Source organism: Zophobas morio, unplaced genomic scaffold (genome assembly GCF_036711695.1).
Source record: "Zophobas morio isolate AGI-343-1 ecotype UQ-CSIRO unplaced genomic scaffold, CSIRO_AGI_Zmor_V1 ptg000011l, whole genome shotgun sequence".
Lineage (NCBI taxonomy): Eukaryota > Metazoa > Arthropoda > Insecta > Coleoptera > Tenebrionidae > Zophobas > Zophobas morio.
In genome coordinates, this window is record NW_026972116.1 from 14,018,609 (window position 1) to 14,032,239 (window position 13,631).

Below are 13,631 nucleotides of genomic sequence, written 5' to 3' on the forward strand. Positions count from 1 at the left end.
CCATTATCTCTGATACACCCACTGTGCCACGGAGACGTTGAAACCGTGCCGGGAATAAAACGTTATTATACCTTGCAAATATTTTTGCGAAAATTTGAACGTTTAGCGAAAAAACTGAAAGTGGATTCATACACTACAATTATATGAGTATATTTTTGTGCAACATTCAAATCATTTTAGAATACCATGATCTCATCAAATTATTGGGGAGGAGGACTAGCCAAATTTTGGTTAGCATTTAACCATCTACATGATATTTCCAATATACACAAAAAAATTGACAACAATCTGATCCAGCAGTTTCGGAGATTACGTGTTTAATAAAAATGGATACAGACAGACAGAAACGGGAAAAGTGGCCATTCGTCCGATGGATTCAATTACAATTTAAAAATGATTTATTAATCAACAACAGAATTCTGCTACAATAATAGGATAATTTTAACAAAATTTTGTCACATTTTCTTTAAATATTTGGTATAAAAGGTTATTTAACCCCAGTTTTTCAGTTGTGGCTGTTTTTAGAACTGTGCCCGAAAAAAAATATATTTGTTGAATCGACTTGATAACGGAGTACGGCTCTGAACGGGTGCCGACGCAGGTATTGAGAAACGAATTTACCGAGAAATAAATAAATCTTTTTCTCGAAAAATTTAACACTTCATAATTATTTTATCAGATCATAAAACAGACCATAAAACCGGTACAGAATTTGCAAGCTATACAACCTTTAGAAAAATGTAACTTTTACCATTGCTATCGAAATTTTTATGGATTGTTAAAATTTTGGACTGGACTGGCTAATAGCATTCAATTTGGTAATTTAATGGAATTGGAAATCTTATTCTTATGAGATTGAGTCTAATCCTGTTTCTATAAGCAAGTGAATAAATATGTCTGTACCATTGTGCTGAGGTAAAGATTAGGCGTTTCTATATACCGGATGGTGAACTTAGTTCAAATCAGTCGAATATCTACTGTGCCGGAAAAATGTCGCCATTTTTTGCAGTTTTTCCTTGCGGTTTACATTATCTACCATCATTACAATCTTTTTTAGATGAAGATTAGATGTGGCATTAAAAGGTGTTTTTTTTAACCAACATCATCCACAATCAATCCACATCAACCACAATCATTCATGCATTTTAACAATCACTGAAATGTAAATTCTAGATTGACATTCTTTAAAAAAAAATAAAAAAAAATGAAAAGATATATATTAGTCGAACTCAGGAATCCGATTTAGACGAAAAAATTGGGTTACGCATCCTAGTTAATCCAGTTGAAAGCTTCCGAGATCATTATCGGGTGATTATTTACATCCTGGTGTCAAGTGGCAGAAAACAAAGGGAAATGTCGCACATTGTTACTTCTGGCATTACATCACATCTATCACGCTAAATTGTCATGAACGTCAAAACAAAAGCGTTGCAATGAAAATAAGGTATGACACTACGCTCTCAACGTTCGATTGGTATGACTGTAAACCGTGGTGGTAACGTCTCATTTACAGCCGTAACAAACCATGTAACCCCCGTGATAACTGTTAATCCAGATTTCAATGATACAGTATCATTTTTATAACTCATGTTTTATTGTCTCCATCATCGCGCATTCTCCGAAGGCTCAAATCATTTTCGACAATGCTTCTGGTCAACGATCTCAAAACTTGGGAAAAACCTCAACGGAGCAAATTTAAGCTATTGTTTTAAAAGATTCAAGCTTGTGCAATAAGAAAATATCTAATTCTTTGGATCCACTTATTTTGTTCGAGTCGATTACAATTACAATTGAAATTGATGGTTAGTTTGGAGGTTTTGAGTTGTCAAAAATTCGCGTCGGTCAAGAATTTGTAGGTTGCCTCCGATTGGTCAGTTCAAAGTGTTTTGCCTAAATTGAATTTCGGCTTGGGTCGCTTCGATGTTTCATCGATGGCGATACCGCTACGTTTTTATTTTCAAATTCAGAATTGATATATGGCCCGGATTGATTCATTGGAATCGTTTATTTCGAACATTAGCTAAAACGCGCCCGTTTCAAATTAATGTTCCTTTTGCGGTCCTCACCAACCACAAAGGGAATTCATTTCACTCCGAGGAATTATTATGAAACTCATTAGCACCGAGCAAAACGGTGTCGGAATGGAATTATTGTAAGTGTGAAGTGGAAAAATGGAGATAGTTTGTTAATTTAATTACCCTGAAACTCTTTTATTATGCTAAATACGAATTTTAGTTGGTTCGTTATGATGGAGACCGTAATGAGATAATGGATGTTTAGTGGCCTGCCAGACCCTTCCGACCGAGGTAATTTGGTATACGTAATTTGAGTATCAAACGTCGGAGTGAATGTTTTGTTAATTAGGCGAATGCTAAAAAGTTTTCTCAAAATTTCTCGCCACAGACGGAACTGGGAGTCGATAATCATATTTTTATAGCTTGTTGACATTTTTTGTGGACTGTAGCTGATATTTACGTAGGCACTTGTATTAATTCGCAGAAAATTAATATTTTAAATTAGTTACGTTACGTAGGTACGATTGACGTAACCAGCAACTGCTTATTATCTCAAGAATTTCAAGTGCATGTGATTTAAACCGAATTTTAACAATGCCAACAATGATCGTATTGTTTTACAATTTGTTTACAATATGTGTATTTTTAATATTTTTCAACTAATTCGTAGAGTGATCGTGTCAGGATGATCGTGAAGATCGCCCAGTAATTTTATATTGTGACTGCTAAATACCATGACGATAAAACTAATGGGGTAGTTTAGTGTGGGCTGTTTATGGGGCAGTGCCGACGTCAGCTACTAATAGGTTTAATACAGAATTGCTTTTTAATAGAGACGTCAGAAAGATCTAATTTTATATAGCCTCCATTTATCTTGCTTAGTCATTATGAAATTTAGCTAAACGCCTTAGAGGTCCGACGAATTTTATTCCTTTTTGAATTTAACGCGGAGCTCTGATGAAATGCATCTCTCGAGAGCAGCAAATTTTTCGTTGTTTGTGCCGAAGGGGGTGACGAAGCGTTAATCGCTAGACGATCTTCAAATTAATTAAATTTGGAATTCGTGAATTGCTGCATTAATGTGTCTCTCGAAGCATGCAATTTGAATATATAAGTGTCACTTCTTGGATAATTTGCGAAATATAGTCGGTTGCTTGCATTTACCATTCAGATGTAAAGTGAGATAGAGGCAGGGAGAAGCGCGAACATTTTGATCCCCCGCTGTGACTGATAATGCCGCGGAAGGGTTTTTGTTTGTCCACAAACGCTGTAAGGCCGTAGAAACCATGCTGATCGTGTTTCTGTATTTTATTTCAGGTTTTTCGAAGCCGTGGACCAACTGCGTAGAACGCTGGACCACGACTCAGGTACTATTTTTTTTATTGAACACGATGATTAAATAGCAACCACTTGTTATCGTCGGGGATTTATGAAAGATTTAAGTTACCGACGTTTCGATATTTATTTTATTTTTCTATTTCAAACGTATCTTTTTCGTCTGCTTACAAACTGCAAAAAATCAAGTATACAGTTTAATGAATTTTTTTGTGTTTTTATTCAGAGCGAATAAGCTCTTTTTACCAGAACTATTTTTTTACATTAGTCGAAAGAAATACAGTCGAAACACGATACATAAATTATTTCGCCTATAATTTCCAAAATTCGATTTTTTTTTCTAAACGCATGGAAGATGTTTAAAAAGAATTGGAATAGATTTGAGGCTATTATTACTAGGTATAGTACTAGGTATAAACTTATACTAAAGTGGTAGCAGTTACTAAATTACTTACATTACTTTAAAAAACTTTAAAATTCCAGTTTTAAATGCACATATTTCGTTTCGTTTTCAAAGTGTACTAAATGTATTAAATTTATATTATCTTACCCTCATGCTGATAACGAGAGACAGTCATGAATTTTTGAAGATTTGTCTTTGATCGTTGCATTTTCAACCCAAACTTTCAAATCTCACAAGAAGAAAAATTCTATCCAAATTTCATGGATGTCTTTGATCGTTTTTTTTTTGCTCTTTCGATATAAATGATGTATGAAGAATGATTCTAGTTCAAGTGTTGTACCACTACTTTAAAAGTTGTAAATACTTAAAAGGGCAGTCTGTTGATCTTGTTTATTATAACAAGTTCAAGCAAGACTGGCCTTTTAAGTATTATTACAATTTTAAGAATAATAAAAAATTAGTCGACGTTTATTTCCATAGAACTTCTTTCGCCCCTGAAGTGCAAGTACAACAAATCCCATTCTTTGAAAAATTATAAAATTAAATTTTGCAATCCCAAATTGCAAGGGACAAATAACTAACGAGAAACAATGGTCTCTCAGCAATAATAACAAATTTTAACTTGAATGTCACGTAAAATTTTGTTTGGTTTGAATGAGTTTGTCGCCTCAAAACAGAGGACAAAAATTACTAATTAAGCACAGTCAAACCGAATGTTTTGAATATTGTTATTTCAATTCTTATTAAGTAAAGACGTGCGTATTTTCACTTTTTCAAGAAAATGGGATTACTCCTCCTTAATTTGTTCAATACAAAATTTGTTATGACGTCATAAACATAAATAATACACAGCGCGAGAGAAAAGGAGAAAAAAACAAACAGGCAAGTTTTGTATCGAACGTGCGACCGCCCGTCCGCATGCTGATCTCTAAACGGCATGGTCACGGACGGATAGATTCTGAGTTAGACTTAAAGTGTTATTATACTGTGTTAATTTTTTAGTGAACATTTGGCCGTGTAGGGAAAAAACTCAAAGCGGATTCGTACACCACAAGTTTAGGAGTATATTATTGCTACGAAATAAACCCATACGCCGCCCAGTACGACGCCTATGGGTCTTCTAGTATGTATGCGTTTCTTCTCGTATGTAGTATGACTCATCGGCCGCGCGATGCGGCATTCATTAAAGGAACACCTGCAAGCGGATGTCGCGACGGGCCCAGAAAAGTCTCGAAGCGGCGCTTGACATGCCGGGAAGCGGAAGTCGCGAATATCCAATTCGAGAAAGAACTCGATCGCCGAAATATGGATTTAAATAGAGGCCACCGTCGGGAATGATTATTCAGTTAAGACGCCGAGTCCAGCGAGTGAGCGAATTCATCCAAATGAACCACGAAGTTATTCTGTACATAATCGCTACAATAATCGTGTAATTCGAATTATTAAGAAATAAATTGTTGAGTTTAATCCACGCCGATTTTATTCGCCCGCTCAACGTAACATTATTGCATAACATTCAAATCATTTAAAAAAGAATTCTTTGAAATGACGCCACAAATTGTTGGCGGAGATGATTAACCAAATTTTGGGTAACGTTTTACCATCTACATGATATTCCTAATACACATACAAAATTTGACAACAATCGGTCCAAATAAAATATATATCTTAAAAAAAACACAAATGTTTACAAAATGGCACCAGAACTACTTCTTTACGTCTCACAAAGTATCTTAAACAGTTTTCATGTTTGATACCATATGATTAAATGATGGTATCTAACCAGACGTGGAATTAATAAAAAAAACTATTTTGGCAAAATTATTCCATGCCTCGCATTCTTGTTTGACTCCATTTCGGCAACAACTTTGGATAATCAAAATTGGATGTTCTGTTTGAAGCATTTTTACTATAGGGCGTAAGCTAAGGAAGGACATATTGTAATAGGACCCATCCGGCAATTGGCTACTTTTTTGTTTTTTCCACGTTTCATGACCACTAGTGCACGAAAAAGTAGGTCTCTAACTAACTAAAATTTGTTTTATCATCATCACCAATAACTTGATGTCCTCATCTCCAAGTTTGGCTTAGTAAATGCTATTTAACCTTTATAAAATATCATACTTCTGTGCTTGTGGTGAATGAATCCGTTTTGAGTTTTTAACCTAGGCATTCAGGTTTTCCCTAAAAAAATACAAATTACATGATCATATTTTATAACAGTATACATGATGCGAAGAACGCGGAGCTCGAAACTTTTTTTCTAACACACTGGCTGATATTACCTATATTTTTAGTTTCCGAGAGTACGCGAAGGAAGTATTGTAATAGGGTACATTACAGGTATTGCACTTAAAGATGTTAAATTATTTTGCATGGAAAAACTTTTTGAAAAGTTAGAAATATTTGACTAATTCTACTCAATTTGTACATAATTTATAGAAAATTTGACTGATCAAGTATGTAAAGAAACGAGTTCTAAATATGTGAGTTTCTAACACTGGTTAACAAAAAATGACAAGTTTATTTAATTTTAGTAGAATTATATTAATAGATCTAGGATTAAATACTTATCTACGAAAAAAACAAAAAATTGATTAATTAAAAAATGATAACGTCATTTCAGAGTCGTGATAATCTAATTACTGGAAAATAACTTTCAGATTTATCCTGAAGGAGAACTTATGCGTAGACTTTTGGTGTGACCGATTTTTAAGAACATTCTGAACGTGATCCTTAACTAATCTTTGTCAACAATATATATTCGCAATATTTATGTACAGATTAACTTATTTTATGTCAAATTTAGCAATTTATCTTTAAATATCATCTTTCTTACGTATACGAGTACCACATATACAAATTTTTAAGGTACACATGACTAAACTAGCCTAGTGCCCGCCTAGTTCAAATGAAAACAAAATCTTAGTTCTTAAAATTTTTAAAAATCTCATTAAAATTGCCTTTTCTATTATTTGCAAAAAAAAAGTAGCAGTGGGGAACGTAAATTTTATTTTTAATAGAGAGCCAACAGTCTTGTGTTGTCTACCGAGCTCTCCTTCCTCGGTATTGGTTGATGCTTAACCAAGCATCCGTGAGTGAAACCATTTAATGGTTCATGTCATTATAGTTTCATAACAGCTTCGGCGATGGTAAGCGCCGGGTTCGCCGCACAACGTGCTTTTACTCGATTCTTTTCCTGTTATTAAGTTCCAATATCGGTAATAGTCCGATATTAGCGTTTATCACGATTAACAATTACGGCAAATTGCACATTTTGCAACCCTAAACAATTTATACAAAGCAACCAGTCGTTCATTTTTCACGGTGAATTGAAGGATATCAGCTTTAGTTGTTTCGTCGGTACTTGCTCGTGTTGGAACCACGTCCGTCATCAGTATATTGAGGTTTTGCCTGGGTTCCGACTGCCACGATCGGGTAGATAAGATCATATCCAATATTTCAAGCCATGCCGAGCTCCAACATAAATAATCACCACAAGTGCATGAGTTTCAAAGAATTTTAATTCATTGTCTGTTTGCTGGTAGTCACTTCTGGATACATAAAAAGCTTCCAAGGTAGCTGTTCATCGAGCGGCATCCGAAACGCTGTCTATACATTTTTCAAATTTTAACTACGTTTCATTTGGAGTCGATGCTAAGAATTCACGTAGGCGGACTGGACACTTACTTATCTTTCTACTCTCTAATTATCTAAGAGCTTTATCAAGTTTAGTGTTTCTTTAGCGTTCGGTACATTGTGTGTGTGTGCATAGCGCATTCTTATATGTACACCGATGGATGTTTTAATCCTTCAGCATTCAACAGCTGATTATGAAAGGGCAACGATCCACCATTTAATAGATCGTTATACGAATGCAATACTTGGAGATTATCTTCTGGCATTACACCAGATGACGGTGTCGAGTACTTGCATTTCTTTCACTGGAGGTTCTGGAGTGTTGGCCTTCTCGATTGAGGCTCTTATTACAGAGACCCAGCTTTGAAATTGTAAAGCTTAAGACGAGAGTGAATGTACACGACAATTCTAAGAAGGCACACTTACATGGTGCTGTATTATACGATAGAAATGCGAAACTAAATTAATTGGCTTTACGACATTAACTAACAATGAACTTGTTGCAATCGAGTCTGCTGTATAAGTATAATTATACAGCTTTCAGGTACTCTTATTGCTGTGGAAATTCATATTTTGAGTTGTAAAATTAGATATTGGTTAAAGTTTAACGCCTCGATAGGTACTAATAGTACTGTGTAGACACAGAGAGTTATTTTGTATTCACTAAAATTTTATATAGCCCTGTGAAGTTAAAGACAGCAATAACTGTGTAAACAAAAACAATTGGTCTCCAGTTTCGTCTGTCTGTCTGTCTGTCTGCTTGTATGTGATGGAGTATGTATTTTCTAAAAAATATATGTATATAGGCTCTCATTTAATATTTTACACTATTACTGGTATTACCTATATTTTTTTATGTAGGTATGTCTAGAGGTTTATCGCAAATTAAAGTTCACAAAACCGAATTTTATAAAGAAAATTTCAATACTTATACAGCTTAGTTTTCCGCTTTTATTAAATACAGTAATGATCGCTTATAGCGAATCCGGTTAAAGCGAATTTCCTGATATAACGAACCATCTGGCAAAGTACGAACTGAAGTACCATAAGATACGTGTTATTTTTTCCCGGTGATAACGAACCCGCTTATAGCGAACTTTCGGATAAAACGAACCAAATTTTTATTATTTAAGAAAAAATCGTTTATAACGAACTTTTTCACCAGTCAGCTTTATCTGCACTACAAAATTACAGCCTATGTATCAGGGTATAATAGATAGCCTTTAAAAAATTTATCGACGACTTCTTCTTTCGAAAATGTTTGATTCTATCGACAACGGTCAGGAACACTTTTATGTGAAACTATTAGATGCCGTCAATTTTATCAGTATGGCATGGTGAAAAGTATCAGAACAAATAATTGCTGATTGTTTTCGACGTGCTGGATTTTTCCAGTGTGAGGAAAAATTTGTACCAGAAGACGAACTATACTATTTGCTGACAATGAATTTGATATCGATTTCGAAGAATACGTCCATTTTGACGACATTTTAGTGAAGTCTGAAATTTTGGATCATGCTGCTATTGTAGAATCAATTTAATGCAACATTCAAACACAAGATGAGACAGAAGACGATGAAGATAACGAAGAAGAAGAAAAAGGGGAAACGATCTGAAAACCCTCCGCGAAAGACTCCACGCGGTATATTAAAAAAATTAAGCGAAATAGAATTGTATATCAATGAAATTAATCTTTCTCACAAGAAGCAACATAAAATTTGAGATTATTTTAAGTAACAAGTTTTATTTTGAATCAACATTTTATTAATCAAGTTTTTTTTTCTTATATGTTACTACTTTATTATTATCTTTAATCTTTACATGTTTATATTGTTGTAATACTTTTAAATGTTGTATACTGAAATACATAGTTCAGTTTATGCAAGTATGTATTGATTTTTTTTGAGATCATTTATGACGAACTTCGGATATAACGAACTACTTTTAGCAGTCCCATGAGGTTCGTTATAACCGAACATTACTGTATATAAAAATGTAAACAATTTCAAAATTCTTACTAATATACCAGGTGTCTGGAAAATGGCGAAGTAACTCTTCAGTACGTTATGTACGGGAGTTTCGGCTGTCCAAAAAAAATTATAAAAACATTCTTTATGATGTACATTTTTTAGAACAATAACCAGTAGACATTAATCGTTGTGTGTTATTATTAATAAAACAAGCTGTTATTTTTCATTAATAAATGAACCAAAAAAAAACATTTAATAACACATTTATAAATTATAAACAAAAACAAAACTAACAAAAGAAAAATCCATTAAAGCATAACCAACTAAACACTAGAGAAGATGTTCAAAATTCCTGCCTTGTGCATATAAGTAAACTCGTAATGTCTGCAAATTTTGATAATTTTTTGTATAAGTTTGTTAAGTTGCTAAGATAAGATTGATTTTGGCAAATGACATACCCTCTAAGAAAAAAAGGTACTTTCAGATTCTTTCCAAACAGGAATACCTAGAACCTCAAGGTTGTTTTAAATTTTTCAAAAAAACGGGGTCCCAAAATTAACTCAAAAACAGGCCAGGTCAGGATTTTCCAAAAATAGAACACCAAAGTCCCCCAAAATTGTTTTCAATAATTTACAGAAAAAATCTCCAGGGGCTTCCAAAATAATACATCACGGATACCCAAACACTACGCCACTCAAGACTTTTTCAAATTCGTAAAATGTAAAACACTAAAAGCTCAAAAGACTTTTTTCAAGTTCATCCAGCAACAAAAACCAGATTGCTTTAAATTTATCCGAAAATGAAACACCACGGGACCTAAAATTACTTTCTTCAAATTTAGTTTAATTTTACGGACATACTGTATATTAACGAACTAGCGGAACGATAACATTTATCAACGATTTATAAATTTTATGGCCTGACAAGCAAAAAAAGATACGTTCAATTAACTAAATAGAGAAATTTTTACCTTGCGTCATCTAGATTATTTTTTGTTAACAACAGACAGCCGAGCCTCCAGCGACGTATTTTGAACTATTTTTGGCAACTTCCGGTAATCCTTTTTTAATGGAAAGGATTATTTTTCTTAAGTCATATAAGAACACGATATTACGTTTAATGGGTTCAAAGTTCACAGATGTTTTTTATAGTTTCTGTCCCTACTTTTTTTTGTTGTCGTGAATTTTAAATACAGTGCGGGAAATTTATGTACTACACTTAAGACATTGATAAAGTTCACTAATATTTTCCACTAATTATATTTTTTTTAATGAAATTATCCTTTTTTTGATAATTTTAACGTCAAAATGTGAGTATTAGTTTTTAAAGTTACGTTTGCAAAACTTGTGAACTTAGATACAACTTAGATAGATACAAACGTTTACACTGGTAATGACCAATCTCAGGTGATCGGAGGTAGTGTGGAAATACTATGAGAAGAACAAAACAAAATGTCGAGTCATCACAATCGGTCACTTAGGCTTTGACAAGTGACGCATATTTGCTTTTTGAAGATGGGAAACTTTAGTTTTAAAAAAAACATCAATAAAGTACGAAAAAGACGAAATAAAACAATGTAAGATTAAACCAACAAAGAATTAATGAAAACCAGAATGGCACCGTATTTGTGTGTTCTTCTCAAAGTATTTCCACTCTATGTATTCACACATTTTTTGCTGTACTAAAAACTTGATCAAATATGTATTTACGTACCTATTTTTAAAGTACATCTATATACTTATTTAACAACTATATGAACTTAGTCGCTGTAATAACCGACACGTGCCAGAATTGTCCATTGTACCAGAACCATAAAATTGTAAATTATGTTTTTGTAAAAAATCTTACAAAATAACTTGTGTTTTAATTTGGCAAGCCGCTGTAGCATGTTTTTCACACTTTTGTTGCGTAGGTACGATCACTGCCTAGAAGCAGTGATTTAAGGAAGTTCGAAAGACATGCTATAATTGGGCGTGCCTGTACCCGACTAAGAAAGATGGATGGGAAAGCATAATACGTCTGTTTGGTCTTTCAATAATTATTCATTGACTTTATTCTTTTTCTTTGAATTATGATCTGTTTAAAATCGATCCTTTGATGGAAGCTCGTGTGCTACTTTTCGTATCAGATTGAAGTGTGCGCATTATGTGTTCCGTCTAATGTTCCTTATGTCGAAATATTTACTCGTGGATTATATTTATCGAATTATATCAGTAATAATTTTTTAAATGTGTACCATGTAAATATAAATACTGTGACAAATTGAAAGGTAACAAAGGAAGTACTTAAGTAGTTTAAACTTACTTTAGGAATGTTTGAACCAATCATTGTGGTGCCTGCTTTTGTATGTAGAAATGATTTTGGACTCGTTCGAATAAGTGGTTTGCATAACATGGAAAGCAGTCTTAAAATTGTAGAACGTACCGAGTGTTACGTAAATGCAAAGATGATTTAGGATTATAACTTTAAAAGTAGCTCGTAAAACTTGATATGGTCATTTTGATGATTATCAATCATACCGTAACCAGATTAAACCACTATTGAGCCGACTTCAAGTAGTTTTAGTTCTAAGGTTTTATTAATCGTCTTTATTAGGTATACAGAAGTATTTTGGGAATGAATATACAGATAAGAAAGATTATTTTGTTTTGCTAAACTATGTTTTTTCGAGTAGCTAGACTCATCGACTTAGTGATTTGTTAAATCATGATTTAAAAATTAGAGCAGATCTGAAATGTGATTCAGTGTTAAATTTCGTGAGTTCAGTGTTACGAGGAAATGTACTTAAAAGTGTGAACAGATGTATCTTCTAAGATTTACAACTTAAATCTCTTAATCACCACACAATACCCAAACGACAATTTGAAACTATTTATTGCACAACATATTTCATGTACCCGTTATCAGCATAATCGATTATAATTTAACACAGGGATTTTCCTTGATTTTTTAAACACGTTGACTTGTCTGTGAGATCAAAATTTTTGATGTATCTGAGCACGGCCTTTACCCACATTTTTTCCTCTCGATCGTGAAGCCATTATTAATTTATTATGTAGATAGTAACGTTATTTATTATGTTGTACAATAGAAATACGGTAGAGGCGTAATCAATCAAGTAAATTTTGATTTTAAGCAGCCAAAAACAACATTCATCGTCATGTAGACCTAACGGTAAAGTACAACAGTAAAGGTAATAAATGCACCAGTAACTGACAGTTAAACAGGCACCCCTCTGTGCTATCAAAGATCAGGTTCGATATCGAAGCAATCGTTTGTCGGCAAGTTTTGAAGGACCACTTTGGGGGTCCCACATGTCAAACTTAATTTGTACGCATCACACTTTGGTATTGTTTTAATCCGGAAAAATTAATTGATACTCCAGGAGCAGATCGCGCTGAACGATATGGTGAAAATGGGTCGCAATGTGGGGTGGGGTACGCTATTGTAACTTTTTTTTTTGGAATGACGATAACCAAGTCTTGTATTGACAATGTCGTAATATTTATTTGACTATTGGCCAGTTTATTGAGTTTTGTTTGCAGATGCACTCATCGGAGTTCATTGTACCCACGGGTTGAACCGAACGGGCTATTTAATCTGTAAATACATGGTGTTACGGATGAAAATTGATCCCCAGGAGGCGATAAAGAGTAAGTATATTTCGCTTTCTTGTAAAATGTGTTATTAAAAATTTGATACAGATTACGGAGGCATCGAAACGAAATTTCTCTCACATTATTAATCGTGTAAATGCGGTCGTGCTGAGCTGCCGACGTAATTAATACTGCCATTTATCAATAACACTTAATTTATGTTTCTAACGTGAGAAATGATTCGTTTTGCAATCACCTAGCACGTCAGATTTCTTTTTGATTGATACCTTTCCATCTTAAGGGATACTTTTATTATCTTGTTCCTACAGCGCTATTCTGAATGGAGATTTTGACTTACATAAAGCTGCATTCGAGGCAAAATGGACTAGAACAGCCGACCATTAAATTTGATTTATGTCCTGGCTGATTTTTTATTAATTTCAGATAATCTGTTTTATCTTTTATAATCGCCGCAACCAGTAAAGACAAAATCAACACCTTTGATAAGGTCAAAATATTCTTTGAACGGACTAATCAAAACAGAGTTTTCTGTAAATGTTAAACATCACATCGGCCGTTGGCCTGTAGCGGCTGCAGCCGATTTTGCTAATGGTATGATCTAGATGCAATTCTGAATGGTTTTTCCGGAAAGACGTACGGCATTAGAGTGTGT

The 13,631-nt window shown here is 33.8% G+C and overlaps 1 protein-coding gene across 4 annotated transcripts in view; it reads left to right on the plus strand.

Moving 5' to 3' along the window:
- The window catches only part of LOC135127007 (RNA/RNP complex-1-interacting phosphatase-like), a 92,486-nt gene that overhangs the window by 72,748 nt on the left and 6,107 nt on the right, over positions 1-13,631 (plus strand). For 3 of the 4 annotated variants that reach the window (XM_064053297.1, XM_064053294.1, XM_064053296.1), the window contains 2 exons: positions 3,333-3,382; positions 12,908-13,015. In XM_064053297.1, the coding sequence (XP_063909367.1) occupies positions 3,333-3,382; positions 12,908-13,015 (158 nt within the window). The remainder of the gene's footprint in view (positions 1-3,332; positions 3,383-12,907; positions 13,016-13,631) is intronic. The other variant, XM_064053295.1, reaches the window with a different exon arrangement.